At 51.2% G+C, this 24,002-nt stretch overlaps 1 protein-coding gene across 4 annotated transcripts in view; it reads left to right on the top strand.

Annotated features, from left to right (window-relative positions):
• RIMS3 (regulating synaptic membrane exocytosis 3) overlaps window positions 1–24,002 on the top strand; it is a 37,808-nt gene that overhangs the window by 5,747 nt on the left and 8,059 nt on the right. The window contains exons 1-5 of one of the 4 annotated variants that reach the window (XM_074334491.2): window positions 7,976–8,100; window positions 9,733–9,909; window positions 14,035–14,282; window positions 19,687–19,849; window positions 22,127–22,239. In XM_074334491.2, coding sequence (XP_074190592.1) covers window positions 14,066–14,282; window positions 19,687–19,849; window positions 22,127–22,239 — 493 coding nt within the window. In that variant the 5' untranslated portion in view covers window positions 7,976–8,100; window positions 9,733–9,909; window positions 14,035–14,065. Of the gene's footprint in view, window positions 1–7,975; window positions 8,101–9,732; window positions 9,910–14,034; window positions 14,283–19,686; window positions 19,850–22,126; window positions 22,240–24,002 lie in introns of those variants that run through there. The other 3 variants (XM_074334490.2, XM_019737112.3, XM_074334492.2) reach the window with 3 other exon arrangements.

The raw sequence follows: 24,002 nt of genomic DNA, 5'->3' as shown, positions 1-24,002 counted from the left end.
ACCTGCCTTCTCTAGTCCTTTCTCATTCCAGCCTCAGAGCCATCTTTCTAAAACACAGAATTGACCTGTCACCCCCTGCTACTTAAAATACTTCAGTAGCTCCCCATTGCTGACAGGAAAGGCCTCAACTTCTTAGCATGGTATTCAAAGCCCTTTGTGATCTGCACCCCACTGCCTCATCTCTGCTCCCCCACCACACTTTGAACTCCCGGCAGTTCCTCTCACACATCAGCTGTTTTGTGCCTCTGTGCCTCTGTGCCTCTGCACTTGCTGTTCCCTGGGCCTGCAATGCCTCCCCACCCCTGCTTTGTCTCCCTGGAAAATGTCCTTTGTTCTTCAAACCCAGCTCAGCTGCCACCTTTGCTATGAAGCCTCTGCGGAGCCCTTCTGCCCCCTTGCCCGGGCAGAGTTAGCCCACGTCCCTTAGCCACATCTGTGCAGAGTCTACGTCACTTCCTCGTCTCCCGTTAAACTGAGCTCCTCCAGTGCAGGCACAGTGATTATTTTTCTCAAGGATTGTTCATCTTTGTATCCAGCTCCCAGCTTCTCCACTGTCTTAATTAGCTCTTTGCTTGTATACAGAAACCCACTCAAGCCAGCCTCAGTAATACAGAAGGGTTTATTACGAGGACATAAGGGATTCCTAGGAACGGCGGGACAGAAAAGTTGTGAGCTTCTGGGAAAAGGGGCGTGTAGGCCAGGAAAAATTGGAGCAGCTGTTCTCTGCAATTTGCCGGCCGCCTTCACCTTTCTGTCTCCACAGACTCGGTTTGCTCTGCTTTTCCTGAGGCTGGGCCCCCTATAGTTCCTGTATTGTGTCCTTCCGTTCTAGCTACATTCGGAGCTAGAACCCAGGGCTTGACAGATCCAAGTCCCGACTTCCAGGAGAAGGTCTGATTGGCTCTGAGAGGGTCAGGTGCCCACCCTGGTCCAATCAACTACAGCCTGCTGGGAAGGATCACAAAGTCAGATACGTAAACATGGCTCTTGATCCCCTCAGAGAAAGTGGGGGTCTTTGTTACCAGGCCAAAAGCACTTCAAAAGACATCTGCTAGAATCCTTAGAGTACCAGGGTGGGCCTGGCCCCCAACCTTCCTTCTGGACAGCATGTGGAGGAAATGGACTGGGCATTGTGTCTTAAACGGGAGTCTTTTCCTGGGGCGGTATTGCCCAGAGCAGGCTCTGAAGAACCTGTCAGATGTCATTCAGAGTCCTGAGCAGAGAGATTGGGAGCTGAGACCCTGAGTTTTCTAACTTCTCTTTGGAGTGGTGAGAGAGGGAGGAGGAGGGCATGAGCAGTCGGAACAGTTCTCCCACTAAACTCCTATTTATCCGCTAAGACTTAGCTCATTTCCTTTCCTCAGTGAAGAACCATCCCATACCTACCCTCCCTTCCCCCAACCAGTCATTCTTTACCTGCATTAATTCTATTCTTTGTACTTTCCTAGTAATAAACAGTGTTGAGCACTTATTTAGTGCCAAACACTATGCACATACTTATTTAATTTAATCCGCATACCCTATGAGATAAACACTATTATTATTCCCATTTTATAGACCAGGAAAATGAGGTTCCGAGAGGTGACATTACAAGCTAGGGACACACAACAGTGTGACTCCAGAGTAAAAGCTCTTAACCTCATTCACTTGCCTATTGGCCTTTCAGGATTGTGAGGGCCTAAGGGGAGGTAACTGAACACCATCCTCCCTCCACTCCCCACTGCCTAGATGGGCCAGCCCAGAGCAAGGGCTCCTGAGTGTGGGACAGACGGATGCAGGTAGAGTGGAAGAGGCATCTGGGTGGGAGTTGAGGGTCTCCTACTCATGGACCAATCCTGTCTAGCTGCATGACTCTGGAAAAGTCCCTTAACCTTCCAGAGCCTCAGTTTTCTCATTTAAAAATCGGGATGATAATTCCTGCTATAAGTCTAGTATTAGATGGTAGGTGTAGGGACAATTTGTAAATAGGAAAGAATTGAGAAATTTCTAAGGATTGTTATTACCAGAATGGACTGTGGCAATAGAGTGCCAGCTGGCCCAAGCTCCTGCAGGAGGCGGGCAAGCCTAGAGCTTCCCAACGTGGAGAGTGGTACCTTCACTGACCTGAGATGACTTTCAGTGGCTCGTGGACCTGCCATTACATAGCACTGGCTCGCAGAGTGAGAAAGTTTGTTCCCTTTTAACTCTATCAAATCCACGTTTGTCCCAGGGAGAACGTGTCAGTGTAGTGTTAGTGTCTCTTAAACAACTTTCCAATATTTGCTGCCCTCCCCTTTTTAACAGCGATCTTGACTGACAGGTCCATATAACTACATTTTACTACTGTATTTAACTGTCATATTCTACTTATTAAAAGTGATACTGGCTTTCTGTTTATAGTAGTAACACAAAGTTTCCACTTAAAATAAATGCATTTCAGTGAAAAGTGTAAATTTCTAAATAAATAAATAATGAGCACCTCAGAAGTATGTAGATTTGGCAGACATCGTCGAGGGGCACACAGTGTTATGTAGATAATGCAAAACTGGGAGATGGTATGGGGATGGCAGAGCTATGGACCACTGGCGTAGATAATCTTTACGGTCCCTTCCATCTACCTGGAAAATTGGGAGTCTCTCCCTGCTTCCCTCTCCTCACCTTGTGCCCTGGTTTGGCTTTTTTCCGAGAATCCTGCCATGGTTGTCCTGTAGACAGGAGAATTTGTGCCACTGTCCCCTCAGCCTGCTTGAGGTGGGTGTTGGCTCTTGGAGTCGGGGTGTCTGGATGGGGGTAGGGTGTCCCCTCGTCTATGCGGCAGGGCTCGGGTACTCCTGCAGGGGCAGGAGCTGCAGGCTCCACCGTTCTCCTGGTCTCCATGCACCACGGGGCAGGGCCTCCCAGAGGCTTGGATGCCCAGGGTGCACTCGGGCTGTGGGGGGTGCGAGACTGTCCCCGGAGCCTCGTGCCCCAGAACTTGGGGCCCAGGGACAGCGAAGCCAGGAGGCTTTTGGGTCTCAAAGGTCCCCTTTCACCTGCTCCCCCGTTTTCTACTTCTTTGTATTGCTGACTGCCTGTTCCTAGGAGTTGGACATCAACCCCAGGAGGCCTCAGAGGACCCAGGATTCATCCAAAGGGCCCACGACCTGCCTGCCCCTTCCCCAGTCCCACAGTGGGAGGAAAGGCTTTGGCTCCAGGAGGGTGGAGAGCCGGGGTAGTGTGGGGCGTGTGCTTGTGTATCCGAGATGCATGTCTGAGGGTCTCTGTGAAGGCATGCTGTGTGTACATGTGCATGTGTGTGAGTTTCAGTTTGTGTGTATGTATGTGTGCGATGTGTGTGTGTCCGTGGTGAATGTAGCTCTGAGCGATATGTCTGGGTGTCTCTGAGAGCATGTGTATGTATGTGTGGGTGTGCGTGGACATGCGTGCGTATGTGGGGCATGTGATGTGTGTGTCTGGTAAAAGCATCTTCGCATCACGTCTAAGGAGGGAGTTTTTGTGCAGCGTGTGTGGCAGGGTGTCTCGTGTCTGTGTGTGATGTGCATGTGGGTCTGTGGTGAATGCATCTTTATGTAATGTGTTTGTGAGGCGTATGGTGTGTGTGTGTGTGTCTAGGTGGCTTGTTTGCTGGGTGTGGTGTGTGCCTGTTGTTTGTGTATATCGTCGTATTTGTACAGCGCGTGTCTGGCTATGTGGTGTGTCAGAGTGGCTGCATGAAGATGTGTGGTGTGCACGCGGGTCTTTGTGCTCTGGAAAGGGATGGAGGGGACAGGGAGAGGGCTGGGAATGCAGAATGCATTGAGGGCGGCATCTGTTTGGCCTAGGGATGCGAGTGTGCTGAGTTCCCGAGGAGGGTCCCCAGGGCTGGTGGCGGGCGTGGGTGGCGCCTTCCGGCTTGGCGCGGAGCTGGTAACCGGAGCCCCTTCCCCCATGAAATATTGATCCGGCCTAGCGGTGGCCCTGGCAAAAAAGCTGGGCAGGCCGGGAGCGAGCCACGGCTGGCCGCTGTCCTTGGTGCTGTTGTGTCTCCCTAGACCGCGGCATCGGCGCTCAGGCTGGGGTGGGGCAGGGAGGAGAAGACTTCTCCATCTACCAGCACCCTCAGCGGAGCCCCTGCCTCTGAGGGTGAGCTAGCCAGTCTCTACCGCCTGTCTGTCAGTTCTGCCACCCCATCTAGAAAGAGGGAACAGGGACCAAATGGGTATTTTGTTGAGATCCAGTATTCCCCAGAGCTAGCGTGAGCATACAGCTGGGTTTACCTGGGACAGTCCTAATTTACACCTGTGGTCTATGTGTGATTGTTAGTAGTGCCTTTGCTCACTCTCAAAATAGTCCCAGTGGGATGATAAAGTATGTGCTCCCCAGCAATAGAGCTTTGCTTCGAAGACCTTTTCCCCCACCTTCTCTGCCCTGGGGGTTCTGCAGCCATGTGGGTGTGCAAATGCCATGTGTATGTTTGGGTGGGGGCATTGTCATGCTTACGCTTGGGTTGAGCTTGAGTAAATGGTCGGGAGCCCAGGATTCTTGGGATACTGCTGCAGCTCAGACCCTCCCCGGGGGATCTAGCCCCCTTCTCTACCAGTCCAAATTCTGCTTTCCATTTAAGCTGTGCTCTTTTTCAGGCCTGGGCTTCCCCTGCCCCCCTAGGAGAGAGTCAGGGTACCCCCCACCCCCGGCCTCCCTCCTGAATCCTGGGCTGGGCAGGCCTGTCCTTGGTCTCAGTGTCAGGGTGTGGTAAGGCCTTCAGGCTGTATTCATGGCGTCTTCTCTGAGTTCTCTTACTTTCAGTCGCCAATTCACCGCCCTTCAGTGGATTCCAGTTTCCTCCTACCCCTAACTGTGAGTATTACCTCTCGCCCTTTCCTCCCTCTGTACTCCTTTCTGGGTGTTCTCCTTCCTTTCCATATCCCACTTTCCCCTCTGGGGAACATGCCCAAATCCTGCCCACTCACATTGCTCTTCTGAGCACCAGTGAGTCTGCTTACCTGCCCAACAACTCAATGTGGGAGTTGCGGTATTATCTCAGACTTATCACATCTAAAATGGGGACTCATCTGCCCCTTAAGCCAACTTTTTCCTCTGGGACCATAGGCTCTGTTGATGGCACTTCTCAGCCCCTACCCTTCCTGTAAGTCCCCTTGGATTCTATTTTATTTGCTCTCCTCAACCTTGTCCCATCACTAACTCCAGGCAGCCCTCCCTGGACTTCTGGTCTGCCTTTCCTCTCCACGTGTACTACCTGCAGCAGTGCAGCCCTTCTTACCTGCCTCTTGACTGCTCTTCTTGCTGTCAGGCTTTCTTCTAATTCTGTACTCAGTGTCAAATTGATCTCTATAAAATATTACATCTAAGTCATGTCAGATTTCACTCCCTTCAGGATTAAAGCCAAGCCTCTTAGCCCTGCATTCAGAGCCCTTCGTTGGCTGTGCCAAGCCTATCTTTTCCAGCCTTCTTCCCACAGTCAACTAACCTCCTGCTCCAACTGTACTGCTCTATTTACCAGCCTCTGAACATAGACTTTTCTCTCTGGACCGTCCCATCTACCTTTTGAGTTGCTCTGCAGTGCATTCCTCGTGATGCCTTTTCTGGTGTCCCCGTCCTGAAGTGTCTACTCCTTCTGCAGAACAACCAGAATATGTTATCTTTACCTCTCAGTGCTTCAGGGTGGTTTGTGGACCAGCAGCATGGGAGATTGTTAGAAATGCAGAATCCCAGGCTCTACCTGGGACCCATGGAATCAGAATTTGCATTTCAACAAGATCCCCAGGTAATTTTTGTGCACATTTAAGTTTGAGAAGCACTGGACACTGCATTCATGGAGGGCAGGGGCTTGCCTTCTGCCAGGGTGGGTCGTGTTCTCAAGTGCCAAGTCTAGCAGCCTGTCAGGTGATAGGTGCCACATCTGACCAGATCTCATGACAGGTAGTGGATGGTAGAGATGGCTGAGAAGCATGCACACCCTGCCCGGACCCTTTCCACCTGGAATCTATGTCCCACAAGGCCCCAAAGCTCAAACTCCGTAAATCTGACTCCAGAAAGCACTCTAGCAACACAAGGAGGAATCAATTAATCAGTAAAAAAAGGAGTTATCAAGCATAGAGAAGAAGTTTTCCCTTTTCATAATACAGTGGTATAATGCCTGTTATTTTCATGTATGTTTTGCAAAGAAAAATATGTATTTTAATTTTTCTTTATAACATTAATACAGTTTCTAAAGTGGTAACTTTAGAAAATGCAGTATTTCACATGAAAATAAAAACGACTCACAATTCTACTCTCCAGCTGTAAATACCAATAATTTTATGTTTGTTTTAGATCACCATTCATTCAATAAATATTCACAAAGCTTACTCTGTGCCAGACTCGGGCCAGGCCCTGGGGATTCAGGTGAAGAAGATGGCATGGTTCCTGTTTCCAAGCAGCTCACAGCCGGGGGCACATCGGTTAGGAACATCCGTGCATTCGGCTCCCAGGGAAGCTGTAATAAAGCGCCACAGACTGGATGGCTTAAACAGCAGAAATTTATTTTCTCACAGTCCTGGATGCTCGATGTCCAAAATCAAGGTGTTGGCAGGGTTGGCTCCTTCGGAGAGCTCTGAGGGAGACTCTGTTCCACGGTTCTTTCCTGGATTCTGGTGACATCGGGCCATCCTCGGCATCCCTTGGCTTGTTGCTGCATCACTCCAGTCTCTGCCTCCATCGTTGCATGGCATTCTCTCTATGCGTCTCTGTCTTCACAAGGCCATCTTCTCAGGGCACCAGTCCTATTGGATTAAGGACCCACTCTCCTCAGTATGACCTCACCTTAGCTAATCACATCTGCAATGACCCTATTCTGAGGTCATATTCTGAGATGCTAGGGTTAGAACCTCAACATATCTTTTTTTGTGGGGACACAGTTCAACTCATAACAGGCAGAGACAGTACAGAGTCTGGGGGAGCATGACAGGAGACTAACCTTGTCTGGGAAGACTCACCTAGGAAACGACATTCACACTGGAACTGAGCAATCAGTAGGGACCAGCCAGGCAAAGGTGGCATGACAGATGGATCCAGGGGCCACAGAACATGAGGGTGGGTTGGAGAAGAGCATTTCAGGCAGTTTTGAGGAATGAAAAGAAGGCCAGTGTGACAGGATTACAGAGAAGGGGCCGGAGCGTGGGGTGAGCTGGGTCCCCGGCTCGTGGGTCTCAGTGAGGGGGTTTTACTTCCTTCCAAAGGCAAAGGGGCGCTACAGGAGGCTGTCACGCAGGAGTGATTCATTCTGCTTTGTGAGCTGTCTCTTCAGAAGACGGAGCTGTCTGAGGGCTGTGTGGTTCCTCTGTGTCCCCAGTTCTGATGGCAGATGCATGGCCCTGTCCTCAGGAGTGCCCTGGCTGAGAGAAGACACATGGCAGCCCTGTCCAAAGAAGGAAGGCATGGCTATGCCCCCAGCAGTTCCTAGTCTGACGGGAGAGGACAAGCCCTGCCCTCAGGAACCTTGTTCTGAACAGGAAAGGGCTCATCCAGCTCTGGGTCTGACTTACCCTTCGGTGTCCTGAGTCCTTGGAGTCTGGGGGACACAGGTTTGGGCCTGGCCAGCCCACTCCTTGAGGACTATATGAGAATGTGGTCAGGGCAAGTGCATGTCCCATGTGGGTCCGAGGCCAGGGGCGCCAATCCTGGGAGAGACAAGGCGCTAGGCCTTGCAGGGGCCATCTCCTCAGCACTCTACTGTCTTCAAGGGATGTCTGGATATTGCCTTCTTATGCAGGACTTTGCCTAGCTAGCGCTTAACCCGGCCCTTACCACACCCTCACAGGCCCTCTCCGTAACTGTGTGTGATGGGAGACAGCTCCCCTGCCCAAAGCTGGCTGTCCTCCCTTGCCTGGGCTGGGTGGGCCAGACTGGGTGGAGGAGAAGTGGGTCAGCTCGGTAGCCATGGTGACAGCAGCTGCTCCCTGCCAGCCTTCTCATCTCCTCACCACAAACCTCACCGATGAGCTCCTTTGTCCGGCCTTCCGGGATGGGGGCCGGGAGAGTGAGATTGGGGGCTGGAGCATGTATGAGTGTGTGTGTGCGAGCTCACACGCACCTGCTCAGAGCTGGTGTGTGTGCCTCAGCCAAGGGAACCCACAGATCCAGGTAAGACACTTCCCAGTTCCCTGCGCACTGAAGAGAGGGGACTCTTCCTGCCTCTCTGGGCTTGTCAGGGGCCAAGGGGAGGGTGTGCGTGTGAGTGTGTATGATTGTGTGAAGGCCTGAGCCTGTCCGTGTGGCTGCTTCTGTGTGCCTTTGTGGGGATGAGGACCTTGAAGGGGTGTGTGCATATCTCTGTACACATGTGATTGTGTCTTTAAGCGTGTATCATCTGTGTGAGTCTGTATGGTGTGTGATGACACATTTGAAATTCTGTGCCCTGTGTCTCTCCATGTGCGTGTGTGAGAGCCTGCTTTGGGGGACATAAAGGTTGCAGAACAGAAAAGGAGCTGGCACAGTGTTCCCCACTGGGTGTGCTCCTTCTGCCCAGCCTATCAGCCTTCCCTGTCACCCACCCGTGTGTCCCTGAGGGGGAAAAAGAAAGGCTCCAAACAAGGGAAACCTTCTCCCCTCCTGTGGATGCAGGCACTGGCCTCTGACATGGGCACAGAGTGGCATGGGTGATATGATGGACAGCCCTGGTGCTGGATCGGGGTCAGGGCTGGGGTCTCAAATGCCAGGCTCAGCAGCCAGCGAGGGGCCGGGAGACGAGATGCTGGAAAGAAAGAGCACAGCCTCACATGGCAGCTCCCACCCCACCGGAGAGGTGCCCAGCCCCGGATCCCACACTCCCACACTTCCTGTGGGCTCTGGGTGGGAGCACCCAGGGCTGGAGTGGAACGTGGTCCCTTGGATCTCTGAGCCTTCTCACAAAGTGTTTGCACCTGGTATGCAGTCCGGACCAACAAGCATTAACACATGTATCGTCCTTCACTGTTTACAAAGTCACCATTATGAGCAGTAATAATGCAGCTGCCCAACTGAGCATGTACCAATCCTTATTTTGTACTGTTTCATCTAAGAATCCTCAGGCTGTCATCATTCTTCCCGTTTTAGACACAAGGCATGGTAGGCTGGGTTTGTTAAGGAGATGGCCCTGTCTCATATAGCTTGTAAGTGGCAGATCTAGGTTTTGCACTAAGTCTGTCTGCCTCCTAAGCCTGTGTTTTTAATCACTATGCTTTCCTGCTCCTCAGTATCTGGCCAGGGAACCCTGGAGGGTCAGGCTGGGTCCAGGTGGCCAGTAGACTCATCTTATAGCAGAGGGATGGAGGTTCAGAGAAGCTGAGTGGCTTGCTCAGGGTCACATGGCTGGGATGGAGCCAGGAGCCCCCCGCACCCCCCACACACACACACACTCCTGACTACTGGGCATGTCACAGAGTGTCTGGGGAGGGACACGGCTCCATTAATCAGGGGGAGGACAGAGGAAGGAAGAATAGGGCCTGGAGCTCCTTAGAATTTGGACCTGGATGAGTCGTCCCTCGTATGTTTAAAAGTTGTGGGTGGGGCCTCAGCACAAGCGACTTGACATCAATGTTCCTAAAGACAGATTAGGGGAGCCAGGAGCTTGGACAATGTTATGGAGGAGGAGACAGCAAAATAGAGACTTGAAATGATTTGCTCAAGGTCACACAGTTATCTCCAATTCTATCTTTTTACTTTACAAACTACTGGCAGTCTTGGAGGGCAGACGTCTTCTTTAGCTCCTCTCTAAGCACCCCCGTTTCCTTCCAGACTCTCGTCACGTCACCTCCTCCTGGGAGCTACCCTGATTGCCTTCACCTCCTTTCTTGAAACCTGGTGTCTCAGCGGAAGTTAACTGAGGCCTCCTGTCGGTGTCCTAGGGGAGTGCTGTTGGGAAGGCACAGCCCCCTGTGATGCGGAACCCCACGCTCAGATTCATCAACTTTGGTGAGTTTGGGTTTTCTTTAAGATGAGATGTGAGGAGGAAGCACTGACAGGTGAAGTGGAAGCTGGGAGTTAGGAGATGGGCTGGTGCTCTGGTTTTGTCACCAACTTCCTGTGTGACACTGGTGTGTCTCTTTCACATGCTGGCCCTTGGGCTCAGGCTAGAACAGGGATGGCAAATCAGTTTTAACTCCTCAGCTGCTTCTCATCAGTTGGTGCTAGAGCACAGTGTTGAGAGGGATTGTGAGGTTAAATCTGCCTCAATGGGAAAGAGATGGATTAGTGATGTCTGCTGTGGGTAGAGGATGGGGAGAAGTGGTAAGAATGTATTTGCCATCCCTTCTGGCCTAACAGTCCATCACCCTGTGACAGGCTCCGTGGTCTTCCCTATTGAAAGTGTGGGTGGCTCGGTTCATCTTAGGTTTTTGGATGTTCTCATTGACTCAAAAAGAGCTCATCATCTGGTTAGACACTTAGTCAAAGGGACCCAGGTCCTTAGTGGACTGGCAGAGCTCTGAGACCTGCTGTTATCAGGGTTCAGGAGAGGGTGTGGGGAGCCTTTGAGGTACCCCAAGGTAGAGGCCAAATATTGAGGGCAAGAAAGAAAACACTAAGCTTGTTCCTTGGGGAGCTTGGAAGGTATCTGCTGGCATGGAGCTTTGGCAGGAGTGGGGGCAGTGGCTTCCTCCCTGGGGGGTAAATCTGAGCTTCAGTCACAGATGCTATTGAGCCATACAGCGGGATCAGGAGGTCCCTGTGACCCAGTGAGGTCGGGGCAGAGTTCCTTTCCTTGGGGTGACCTGAACTTGGCTAGGAAAGGGACAGTCCTGCTCAGCGGCAGGAAATTGTTGAAGTGACTTTTGTGGAAAGATGTAGTTCATTTAATAATCTTTGAGAACAACCAGAATGTGAGGAGCTGTGTGCTGTGTCCTGCCAGCCTCTTACCACTCTGCCCCCCTCTCTTTCTGCTGCCCCTTTCCTATCCCTGTGGTCTGATGGCTCCGGGGTTGCTATTCAGTAGGACTTCCCTCCACATAAGGGCCAGGTGGCTGGCTCTGTCTGTCTCTCTGTCTTGCCCTTCTTGAGCTAGACTGGCTGCCAGAGAAGCAACTAGAGCCCCACTTCTGAGCCTGCCACTGAAGTATGTATTCATACTTTCTTAGCCTTTGCTTTCCACAGAGATCACCTATACTCTTTTGTTTTATATGCAGATGAGGAAACTGAGGCCCAGAGAAGGTGATGCAAGGGATCTGTATGCATTCTAATCCCACCTCCTGAGTCTTAACACGTTGCGTACGGCGGGATCCGTACGCAACGTGTTAACTCTCCCAGACTGCCTCCCCAGGACTCCTATGCCAGGGGTCAGCCCTGAGACCTGTGGGTACAGGGTTTTGGGTTTGGCTCCTCCTACCTCCTTCAGGTTGGCCAGACAGGCTGGGTGCTCCCAGGCATTCATCAGCTCTCCAGGCCCCTGGGTAGTTAGAGATGAGAAAGTGGCTCTGGATGGTGCAGAGTCCTGGATGTCAAACCATCTGCTTGTCAGTTCTATTCATTATTCATGAGGAAACATGAGACCCTGGGTTGGCAGGGTCAGAAATTTTGTCCCTTACCCTCTTCTCTTCTTGTCCCCTGGGAGTGCCGTTCTTGAGCTTCCTATGGGCTGGCTACTCGGGGGGAGGGCTTGCTGCTCCAGGTGTGTTCTGGGTGGGAGCTCTGTTTCTCCTCAGATGCGCTCGCCAGCTGTGGGAACGTGGGCCTGAGAAGCTTTCCTCATAGTAGATGCTTCCTTATACTTTATCCAAAGAGCCCAGAGACCAGGGCAAAGCCTAAGCAGGAGGGGTGGGCCTACTTCTTTGGGTGAGTTCTGGGTTGAAGGGGCAAGGGTGGCACAGTGTGTTTGTCTCTTTGTGGAAAAAGGAGACCTAGGTTTGAGTCCAGGCCTTGCTACTTCTTAGCTGAGGAGGATGGATGAGACCTTGACATCTCTGAGACTCAATTTTCTCATCTGTGACATGGAGATAACTACACACCTCACAGAAATACTTTCAAGAGTAAGTTAGGCTTACACTGTAGCAGATTCAAAGTATCAGATAAGCACTCTCCCACCATCCACCAAAAAACCATGCAGATGCCCACCTCCCCCACACACAAACTGGCACTAGAATTGGAAAGTAAAGAGAAGAGATCATCATAGGCCCAAGTCCAGGGGACTTTCCATTAGCTGCAAGGTTGATGGGGGATGGACGGAGAAATACAATCCGGGGCTCTGCACACATCACAGGGTGAACGAGAACAGTCCAGACAACCACAAAGAAGGCAAAATACAGCTTTGACTCATCCCCACTGTCAGCCTTAATTCACCAGCCCTGCAGGAGCCACACTGCCCAGGAGACCAGGAGGCTATTCTTGGCCGTCTGGGGACTGTCTCCCTCATTAGCTGGAGGGGGGCCTTCCCTTTCCCACCCCTTTCTAAGTCCTTTTGAAAAGTTGGATTTCCTCAGGGTGATAGGCCTAAGGGCAGAGGGTCAAACAAAGTGCCCTGAGCCCTGGGATAGAGAGCTGCCCTGGGCAAAGCACTGTGGGCCAGGACAGAGCCAGGAAGGGCTAGGTGCAGACCATGCGGGGTGGCAGTCTCTCTGATACTTGGCCCGAGTATCAGACTTTCAGCCACGCTGTAGGGCCAATAGCCGGAGATCCCACCTCTTTACAACACAGAGCATACATTCCTGCTGCCCGACTCTCCCAGAGTGGCTACCAACGCCCTCTGTCCACTTCCCTAGCACTCATGGGAACTATCATTAAATATTTAATTGCATAATTAGTTATTTACTATCTGTCTCTCCTCCTGGACTGGAGGCTTTAGGAGGGCAGGATGAACTTGGCCTGGCTCACTGTTGTATCTTTGGCATTCAGTATAGGCCTTGGAATTTTAGGGGCTTAAATATTTGTTGAATGCAGTTAATGGGGGAGAATCAATTTGTGTACTTTGGAAAGGAATTTGGCAATATATTTCAAGCATCAAAAAAATGTTTATGGCCTCAATATCAGGTAGGATGCTTTTGGATGGAACAGAGAATCCTGATTCAAACTGGCTTAAGCAAAGGGAAATACATTGTCTCACATAATGGGAAGGCCAGAGAAAGGCAGGTTTCAGGGTGGCCCAAGGTCCTTTCTGTCTCTGTGCTACGCTGCCCTCAGAAGCACTGGCTTCATCCTTGGGCTGAACCCTCTCAAGGGGGAGGAGTCTTGAGGGACGGAGGTGGTGGATTGAGAAAGAGACAGAGAGAAGAAAGCTGAACCTGATCTAAGCGGTAACTATTGAAATATTTAAGTCAGTTATGCTACCTCCACACAATGGACCATTATGGTGGCATTAAAACATGTATACAAAGTGTTCATGACATTGGGAAATGCTTGTGATATAACGTTAAATGAAAAATACAAGGATATAAAATTGTATTTGTAGTATGAGTTCAATTATTTTTTAAAAATGCCTAAAAAAGAGAATAGGCGGAAATAGGTTAGAATGCTTGTGGTGGCTGCCTCTCAGTAGTGCAATTAAGGGTGATTTTTGCCCGCTTTTTTATCCTTTTCTGTACCATCCCTTTCAAGCAGGAGGACCCCTGCCACAGTGTGCACAGGCTGGAGCCAGTTTTGTCCTCCCTGTTCTTGTTGGCTATGAAAATAACAGTCGCTAACGCTGATTGAATATTTACTCTATGCCTCACACTGGTCTAGGCACTTTCATATGCACTGATTTAATCCCTACAGTGATCCAATGAGGTAAGTGCTGTTATTTCTTGCTTTGCTGAGGCATTCACTGAACCCCCAAGATGTTTGGTCACAAGGTCACACAGCTAGTGTGTAGAGGCCTTTGGAATTCAAGACTGGGCCATACGATTCCTTTGTCTTTACCACCAAACCAGGTCACTTGCCAGGGCGGCCATGTGCCAATAAGAAAGTTCAATTTATTGATCCTGTTTTTATAGTTATTTGTTCATTGACTCCTCACAACCTCAGAGAGGCCAAGTGACTTGCCCAAGGTCACATAGCTAGGAAGTGGTGACTGCAGTAGAGTGGCCCTGGGGTCTGATGTGGGACCCCCTTGTCTCTTCATCTCCCCCACAGAGTTGTCTGAGGCCCTGCTGCTCCTTGGACCATGTTTAACGGAGAGCCGAGTCCGGCCTCAGCCCCAGGCCCCAGGAATGTGGTTCGGAGCTCCAGCATCAGTGGCGAAATCTGCGGATCCCAGCAGGCTGGGAGTGGGGCAGGAACCACCACTGCCAAGAAGCGGCGCAGCAGCCTTGGGGCCAAGATGGTGGCCATTGTGGGCCTGACCCAGTGGAGCAAGAGCACGCTCCAGCTCCCCCAGCCTGGTGAGGGCGTATGGGACACCCAGGGGCTGGGCGGAGCCCCTTGCAGTGACAGGGCACCTGGTGACTCCTTATGGGTACACACGCCCACACCCACAAACACTTGTGTAGTGTCTACCATGTACCAGGCACTGTTCTGGGCGTATGTGTTCTGACTCGCTGAGTCCTCATGTAACTCTATGAGGCAGATACTAAAGCACAGAGAAGTAAGATGCCTCAAACTACATAGCTAGTAGGTGGTGGATCCTAGACTCAAACCCTAGTGATTGGGCTTCCAAATTCATTACCATTCCCGAGCTGCTAACCATTGCACTCTGCTGCCTCCATGCACAAACTTACACACTAATCAGCAAGTATTTAGTAAACAGCCGTCGTGTCCCTGGCACTGTGCTAAGTGACACAGCTTCACAGACACACACATACATAAGATTCAGTCTCACCTGTAATCTCTGAGTTTCCTAAGTACAAAGAGCCACACAAGTGTCATTACACAGTCACACACGTACATTACAAAGTCACAAGAGAGACACACACAAAGACACACCCCTTGCACAGTTATGTAAATAGCATGCACCGTCGCTCAGGTAAGCCACTGCCCTCCCGCCAGGAAGGGATAGTACAGTCATGCACCATAGGTGGTCGCACATAACTCCAGTTGGACAAATCGCATGAACACAGTCCTCAGATCCAGACAGACCCAGATCACAGAAGCACCATTAAACATGCACCCCCATGGACCCTGGTCACAGAAACACGTGGCACCTGTGAACACACATGCTTCATGAAAAACCACATTCACACACCTTAACAGCTATATCCTGATAAATATATTATACTTTCTCAGATACCTAGTTATGGAATCCCTGTTATGCTCAGACAGGTGGGTGACCAACCTGGTGACACAGCCACACCTGGATGGACCCCACATCACAGGAGGCATCAGCCCTCCCCACCAAGACCTCCTTTGTGGCATCAGCCTAGACACCAGCTGGTTGTGTATTAAAATCGCTTCCTGCTTATTTTGTTCAGCGTAACAACTTCCCCAGGAAACCTTCAAATAAGCAGCTGGATGGGGGTGGTGAGGGGGCGGGGGCACCGGAGGATCTGGGGAGAATGCTCATCGAGACTCCCAGTTGGGGCTGGGGGTGGGGGACTTTTCCAGGCCTTAAAATAGATTTTTACAAAGCCCTCCACAGGAGCACGTGGGATGGTCTTTTCTAGCACTCAAGCTGCAGTGTGGTTTGTGGCTCAAGGAAGTGCTAAATGGGGAAGGGGCTTGTGGTTATCAGTTTGTCAGCATGGGCATAGCCTCTGTGAATATGCATTGTAGGTCTGACACTAGGGAGTCAGGAAGATGGGGACCTAGAGATCCAGGAGTTATGCTGGGACAGGACCAAGGGGTGTGATTAAGGTTGGGGGATTAAGATCAAAGAGGTGTTGGGCTTCAGGAGACCAAGCCCTACTGATCTCTGGCTGAGTCAGCTTCAGACCCAAAGGCTTCTTTGTGCCCCAAGTAATTTGGAGGGACAGGTCCAAGGCCAGGTTCTGCCTGGGGCTGTCCACCTACCTACACTCCAATCAGCAGGCAGGGATTGGAGTGGACACTAGGGAGACCTCTGGCCTCCAGGGGAGACGAGTGATGACGGGGCTTCTGGGTCACTTGTCTCTGTGGTGTGCGGGGCGCAGCTGAAGGCCTGGCGCCGAGCCAGGGACATTGTCCAGCTGCCCTTCTAACGAAAGGTCTCTATGAATCATCCAAGCACCAAATGTCAGAGCAGTAAGGGCCCCTTGAGATCATCTAGTGTGATGTATTCATTTTATCGATGAGGCTGAAGAGAAGGCACTTTCCTGAAGTACAACCTCAAGGTGGCTTTCAGAGTCACACCCTGTCACTTACTCGCTGGGTGACTCAGGCAAGTTACTTCACCTCTCTGAGCTTGCCTCCTTCTTTGACACTAAGGGCAATAATACATGCCTTGCAGAGTTGTTCGGGGGATTAAATGAGATAGGGGATGCAAAGGTACGCAGGCTTGTACAGCCTTGTTATTACCCATGGTCACACAGTAGGGAAAAAAAACAACCCTGAGTTCTCTGGCCTTCACAGCACTGCCCCTTGCTTGCAACATACTCCTCTCCCATCTATAATTCCTTGGCCCCATTTTTTTCTCCTAGGCCTTGAGGTTGCCAGTGTCCCACCTTGGAGCCCCGTCCTGGGTGGGAGAGGGATGTATAGGGCTGACTCACCGTGAGCATCGGCCATGGAAATTCTGTTCTGGCAAAAGGTCTCAGTAAAGTATCCGCTGCTGTCCTCAGGCGCGATGGCTCAGTTCCCTGCAGGGCTAGGCTGTGTGAAATGGGGAGGAATTCCTCCCCGGACCCAGTCTTCTGGGCACTGGATCTGCCTTCCCAGGGGCCTCCTTCCTCCTAGTTTATTCATACCTTACATTGGCTTGAGCTCTGCCCATTCCCTCTTCTCTGTTTCAAAGTCTGCACCAGTCTTCCTTCTAGTTCTCCAGTCTCCTGCCTGCCCCTTCTAGTTTATTCCTCACATTGCCCTAGAGTGGCTTCCAAAAACTTACCCTGAAACTTTAGAGGACTAGTCCTGGCTCTAAACTCCTCATGGCACCTTGGGAAAGTCACTTTCCCATTGGGCCTGTTTCCTCGGTAAAATAGAGCTAAAAACACTCTCCCAGTTTCCTTCTAGATCTAACATTCTCTAAGTTGTGGGAGCAGTGAGGAGGGTGGTCAGGGCATTGGGGTCCCAGGACACAGGTAGCTTCTGGCCTAGCCTTAGGCTGTGTCCACATGGGGCCATCTAGGGCTGTCCCAGCCCCAGCCCAAATGGAGCTCCTCTTTTCAGTACCAAGGACAGCAGCTCCTCCTTCCTGGGCTCTTAGGCTCTGGGTCAGGATGGGGAGAGGGCTCAGGATTATTCCAGGAGATGCCATGAGGAGTGCTGTTGGGAGCTGTAATTGCCTCTCCCTTGGATGTGGTAGGACAGACAGGATGGTTCCTGGAGTCTTTCACTCTGCAGGGACCACAGAATCATTGCAAGCAAGTTGGCCTGGTTCTGTAGAGAAAGGGGCTACATAGTTACTTCCCAGATCAACAGTATTTAGAGACTGGACAGGTATGACATACTAGAGGAAATTTCTCTAAGATTGCAATACGTTTCTCCCAACCCAGAAGACATGTAATTTAATCTCTGCTGAATCACATCTCAAACCAATGTGGACTTGGTGGACGGGAGTGAGAAGTAGCACATCCGTAGATGGGGAGTCAGTGGGCCTGGGGTATAGCCCCAGGCTATGGATGCCTGCACCTCAGGCTCCGCATCTGTGAAATGACAGGAGCAGAGGGCTAGCCAAGATGTCTCTAACATTTCAGGATTCTGTGACTCCTCTACCCACACTGGCTTGGACAGTTCTGATCAAAGAAGGTAAAATTTTCTCCTAAAGGGGTCAAAGCTTTCCCAGGCTCTAGAAGATCCTGTGGTCAGGGTTCAGCTCCGGGTATGTGTTGGGAGGGTGGGGGGGATTTGAGTGTAGGGAGGGTAAAGTGCAGCTCCCACAGACCCCTCTGTCTGCTCACTGAGTTAGAGGGGATTGGCAGTGAGGAGCCAGGGACAGGGCAAGTCCCCTGACACCCACAATTACTGCCAGCCCTCTGTGTGTGGTGGGTCACACACCAGGGTTTGCATCTCTGTGTGTGATTGAGTGGATGGGTTCCACTCCCAAGTGTTATTGGGTGAAGGTCACATTTATATGGCAGAGTATGTCGTGTGTGTACATGACTAAAACCTGGTAGGACCACTGGTGACTGTTGTATGAACACACACATGACCTTGTATGTGAGAGCACTATCTTCATACGCATAAATATGGTTGGCAGCACTCCTGTGTGTCTTCTCATGCCTGTCCATGTGAAAGACGTATGTATGAGCTAATGTGACTATGTGTAAGACAGAGAGACAGACAGACATATTGATGGTCTCATTGATTCCCGGATAACTAGCTATTCCAATATCCTGGACGCTGGGATGGTTTCAAAGAAAAGATTCCTCCTCCCCACTTAGCACTCCCAGCTGGCCAGCCCATCCACCAGGGATGCTAACCCTCTTAGCCTTCCCTCTCCCAGCGGGACTTCCTGAAAGATAAATAGGACAAAGCAGGAAGAATGAAGCCCCCCTTTTCCTGGGCTAAGATCTTAAACATCCCTTCCCTGACCCACCATTAGAGTTGGGTGGGAGAAAAGTTTGTCAGGGTAATCAGCTCCCCTCTCCCTACTGCTTTGGGTGGGGGGACTGCACTGCCTGCCCCACCTTCAGCCTCTTCCCACCCCTGTAGGCAACTTCACTCTTAATTTGCCTGGGTCTCTAACCAGCGATAGCAAATGGCTCCTTTGGTACAGTCCCTATCTGAGCACCACTTCTCTCCCCATTAAGCTCCTCAGGCAGCCAAGCTTCAGCAGGGGAAGTCCCTGTAACCCCTCAACCCCTCTTCAGCTCCTCCTGCACCCGCCTCAGGAGGAGAGTGTGTCTAGAGGGACCAGGCTGCAATGCTGAGGAGGTTGCCATGGAAACCCAGGCAGGATGGTGCAGCTGCTAGGAGAGGCAAAGTGCCCCATGTTTCCCGCAAGGCTGAGGAGAGGGGCTGCGGTCGGGGGAGAGAGGCCCTCTGAACAGGAAGCTCAGTGAGTCAGGGATGAGCTCTCCGCACAGCTTCTAGGGTTCTTACTCAGACCTGTCTCTCAAAACCAAAGTCAATTCAGGGCAGCCTAGCTGTCCCTCTCTCAGTCTTGCTTCCCTCATGACCTCTCCATGTCCAAATCCACCTTGAGAATGCATGTTAGTTTGAGAGTGGCCAGGCTTCACATGGGGTTTTTATAGGGCCTGTGAAGGCTTCAGAGAGGTGCTTTGTGAGGTCTGATTGTGATAGGGTACACGAAGGAAAGCAAATCTGGAATCCCACAGATGGAAAACTTTCCAGAAAAGAGAGGCCGGAACACAGCCTTTTGGGGCAAGGGCTGAAGTGGAGTGGGAAGACGGCAGTCAGGGTAGCCTGGCCAGGACGAGGGTGAGGGCCAAAGACTGCAGGGAGGGGTCTCTCTACCTGGTGACTCCACCCCCGCACCTCTCCCACCCTCACACCCCGTCAGGCCCCCCGCCCCGCCCCACTATCCCGATGCTGCCTCCAGCCATCGTTCCAGTCTGCTTTTCTGTGTCACCGCCCTGAACAGAGCCAGGGGTCAGGCTGCAGACCGGCTCTAGAGGTCATCTCAGCAATGCCCCCTGCCTCCAGTCACAGCCCTGCCCATCATGCCCCTCCCCAGAGGCCACTTGGGGCAGAATTCTCAAGCCACATCGGTGATCTGACCTTGTTCCCTTTCTGTGCTTCGGGGGGTCACAGAAGGGACCACCAAGAAGCTGCGCAGCAACATCCGGCGGAGCACGGAGACCGGCATCGCGGTGGAGATGCGCAGTCGGGTCACGCGCCAGGGCAGCCGGGAGTCCACCGACGGGAGCACCAACAGCAACAGCTCCGACGGGACGTGCGTGCAGCCCAGCCCACGGTGGTCCCCACCCTCCTCCTCTGTCCTCTAGTCCCTGAGCCAGGGGCAGGGCAGGAAAACCTCCAATTGGGTTGTTGGCCCAGATGTCTGGGTTTCCCTGTGTCCCTGCTTCCCTGCGTCCTCTCCCCGGACAGCCGGGGGCTGGGCCCCAGTCTTGCTATTGCTCCCACTGCTGCTTCTTATCCAGATGCCGCGGGACAGTTCATCCCTCCTCTGTGTTTCGTGCCTCCCACCTCCCAGCACCTGCATACTGCCCCACTCCCGAGGGGTGGGCTCAAAAGGGAAATGCGGTTCTGAAACCCTTTCAATCTAACCATTGTTATGCCTCAGATAAAGGGAGTTCTCACAGGTAACCTTGCTTGGAGCTTAGGGAAGGAGATTGGACTAGATCCGTTTTTCAAACTGTGGGTGGTGACTCAGGCAGGAAATGAAATCAACTTAGTGGGGGGGAAACCAGCATTAGCAAAAGAAATAGAAATTCAAATGTATGTGTGTCCTTATCAAGTAAGGATGAATTACCTTGTGAACTTTTGTTTCCGGGTTTTTAATGTATGGATGCATGTAGGTCTATGACATTAACTGTGTTTCTTAAATTTGCATCTGGGTTGAGTCAAAAATTGGAAAGTCACTGTGCTAGATATTCCCTTGGATCTCTTCTAAATTATGAAACTATGGTTATATGACTAAGATTTTATGATTTGGCTTCATTAAGGTACAATGATTTCAGGATTCCCTAGCTCGGTTATTTAAGATTCTCTGATCATGTATGTCGCTAGTATGCCTATGTCCATGAGTGTAAGTAGCCACTAGTATTTATTGTGTCTTACCATACGCAGGGAGTTGCTGGGCGCTTCAGATCAGTATGTCTTACTCTGGGATCTACCCAGCCGCTATCAGGCCAACTATCATTTAACACTCACAACAGTCCTGAGGGATGCTGGTACTCCCCGAGAAACAGACACAGGAGCAGGGTGAGGTACCTGACCCAAGGCCACAGCTATTAAGTGGTGGTGGACTCAGGATTTGAATTAAGACCATCTGACTTTATAACCTTCGTTCACAATCTCTACACTATCAAGCTCCTGAAATTCTGTGACCTCCAGAATTTCTTTCTTTAACCTTCTCAGATCCCACTGTCCTAAGAATGCGATATTAGGCTATAGGTGACTGAAGCCCCTTCCCGGGAGTGGGGAAGAGACACACAGGCCCTCTCCAACAGCATATGCTATCTGTCTGCCCCCTGCCTGTCACTGGCAAAGGGGGACTCAAGGCCAAGCTGTCCAACAGGATTCGTTCTGGGACAACTTTTGGTCTTTAGCCAGGAGCCTGAGCTGTTCCAGGAGCTCTTAGGACTTTCCTTGGTCCATTGTAGCCCCTGAGTAGAGCAGGGCCAGCCCTCTCTCATCTGTCCTTTCTCTGCTGGCCACACCCAGCACACCTGGGCTTGAGGACATGAACAAGTACCACTTTTCCCCTGATGATAACAATGGCAACAATAACTACCATTTATTGTTTTCTGTTTATCTGGAGCTTTTCATGCACCATCTGCCCTACTTCTCACCATAACCCTACATGAGTTGGGCATCATTCTGTTTTGCAGGCACATCTCTAACCTCTTGAAGCCTCTGCTTTCTCATCTGTAAAATTGGATAATAGTTCCTGCTATACAGAGTGGTTGTAAGGATTAGTTTATACGATGCATGTCAAGCATTTAGTGCACTGTTGGCATCTGGCCAACTTTCAATCACTGTCAGTTGTTCTTGTTACTATTTCCAAGCCCCCCCACGACCATGGACCACCTAAGATCACTCATCATTAATCTCAACCCATTTATAATTGTGTTATTTTGGTTTCAGTTGGTGTTTTGGACACCACCTCAGGTTAGTGACTTGATTTCAAACTTAGGGTCAACTAAACTCAGTTTTTGGAACTTGCTCTAGGCGTTGACATTTCTGGCCTGTGTCTCTGGTTCTTGGCATTTACATGCCCTGGTAAGGACACAGGGGTCCAGCAAGCGGTCACCTTAGGAATTCTGCAGCTTGAGGATTAAATACCATCATTATGTTAGGTGGATTAGTCTCTCTTCTCAAGTGACATCAAAGTATTTTTCTTTAATGTGCAGAGATGAACAGTTCTGTCTGTCCCCAGCCAAAGTAGTACTCTCACTATGTAGGGGGAAACTGAGGCACAGAGGGGCGTGCCCAGTGCCCCAGAGGCGGAGCCACTGCATTCCCACCAGCCAGATTCCCTCATGTGCCCCTCTGCCTACTTCCCCAGGTTCATCTTCCCCACTACCCGGCTCGGGGCCGAAAGCCAGTTCAGCGATTTCCTGGATGGGCTGGGACCAGCCCAGATTGTGGGGCGACAGACGCTGGCCACCCCACCAATGGGTGAGTCTTCTTGAAGGCAGGGTGAGTCGGGTGATGGCGGCCATGCAGCGGAAGAGGTGAGCTCAGTGGGGGCCCTATGTGACTGAAGCAGCAGAAAGGAGCCCTTACTCGGTTTCTGTGCCAGTGAGGAATGAGCACAGCACTCATGAGTGCCACCTTCCTCAGAGAGCAAGGCCACCCAGCAGCAGCTTTTCCAGCACATTCCCTCCCTTACTTCTCCACACACTCACACTGTCCCACCACCGACTGTGTGCCCAACAGTGCAAAGTGCTGGATGTAAAATGGTGAATGAGAATCATCACGGCCTTAACTCTTACGGAGTCTGTTCTATCACCAGTTCTCTGTTTGGCCTTTCGCACATCCCTTTTTTGAGCCAATTTCCTCATCAGTAAAATGGAAATAATACCTGCCTTAGTTCTGCCATCCAACAACCATTTATTGAGTTTTTCTGATGCTTTGCATGAAGTATTTCATTTACTCCTTAGGAATTGTGTCTTATTTTCTTCTAATCATGCCTTTTAGTAATTTCTCATCCCTCTTCCCTGCAGCTAGGAAGTACTTCCTGAAATCTGTACTCGGTCCTCCGAGCTGCCATTCTGGCTCCCTCCTCTCTCTCCTTAGATAGTGGCTGTGTTGGCTTCAAGCAGCATCTCCCAGCCCCAGCTTCCCCAGAGATGCCTCCTAGCCTCCATCCCCCTGCCCATCAGTCCACTTGAGCAGTGAGTGCGTGTCTGACCCAGACATCCGCAGACCTCACAGCAAATGAGGAAGCTGAGTGCAGACAGAGTCCTGCCGTGAGCCATGCAGTGGGGCTGGGATTTCATTCCAGGCCAGGACTCTTCCGACTGCACTACCCTTGTCTTCCTCAAATGTGCTCACACAGGAGCCTCTGTCTGTTGGAAGAAGGTCCCATGGGGATCCTCAGGGAGTGAGCGTCAGCTCTTCTCTGGCACTTGGGTTGGATTTTGCTAATTCCCATCCCTTGCTTGTTAAGGGCCTGGGGAGTCTGCTTTTCCCAGCCCTAGGCCCAGCCAAGGGCTGGGAGGCAGTGAGGAGTCAGCCACGTCCATAAGGCAAATGCGCCATCACAGCCTAGAACTGTGCACGTGGTGCCCTCTGGTGTCCCAAACTGGGAAGGACAGGTTTGCGTTAGCCCATCTTGGGGATGTTAGTGAGACTAGGAGGAGATTAATTCCTGAGACATCCTCTTGCCCCTTCCCCTGGGAATGTTAGGCATAGCTGGAGGGAGGGGATGAATTCCGAAATGTCTCCTGAAAATAATAAATCCCCATCTTGCCAAGTATGGAAATACAAAGAAATCAGTTAACTGATAAGACTCCACACACAGAACTTGCCCCAGCTGGATAACCCGTTTTGTGGGAGCACAGTGAGCTGTTCTCAATTCTCCGCTGCCTGGAAATCTGCCAGCCTTCCCTCTGTCCCCTGGCAAGGGTACAAGCAGGCCCTTGTTCCCTCCGGTCCCGGGCAGGCTCATCTCTCAGCATCTCTTCAAACTGATACTCTTTAAATATTTGTTTGACATTTGTTTAGGGGAGTGGCCAAGGGTTGCTGTATAGAAAGTGAATAAGAGCCACCGAGCCCACAGCCTCTGTCTTGGTGACACAGAAAGCTCTGTGCTTAAACTTATGTATTCTGCTCTGTAAAACAGAAGCCCCTCAGTTAACCAGACTAAGATGGGAGTTTGGCAGCCATTTGTTGTTCCCCATGCATATCCCTTGAGGGTCATGCCCCTACCCCTCCTC

The sequence above is a fragment of the Rhinolophus sinicus genome, chromosome 14 (assembly GCF_057876585.1).
Source record: "Rhinolophus sinicus isolate RSI-liver-muscle chromosome 14, RSI-T2T, whole genome shotgun sequence".
Taxonomy (NCBI): domain Eukaryota; kingdom Metazoa; phylum Chordata; class Mammalia; order Chiroptera; family Rhinolophidae; genus Rhinolophus; species Rhinolophus sinicus.
The sequence above is the reverse complement of the archived record's forward strand: the minus strand, read 5'-3'. Positions and strand labels throughout refer to the sequence as shown.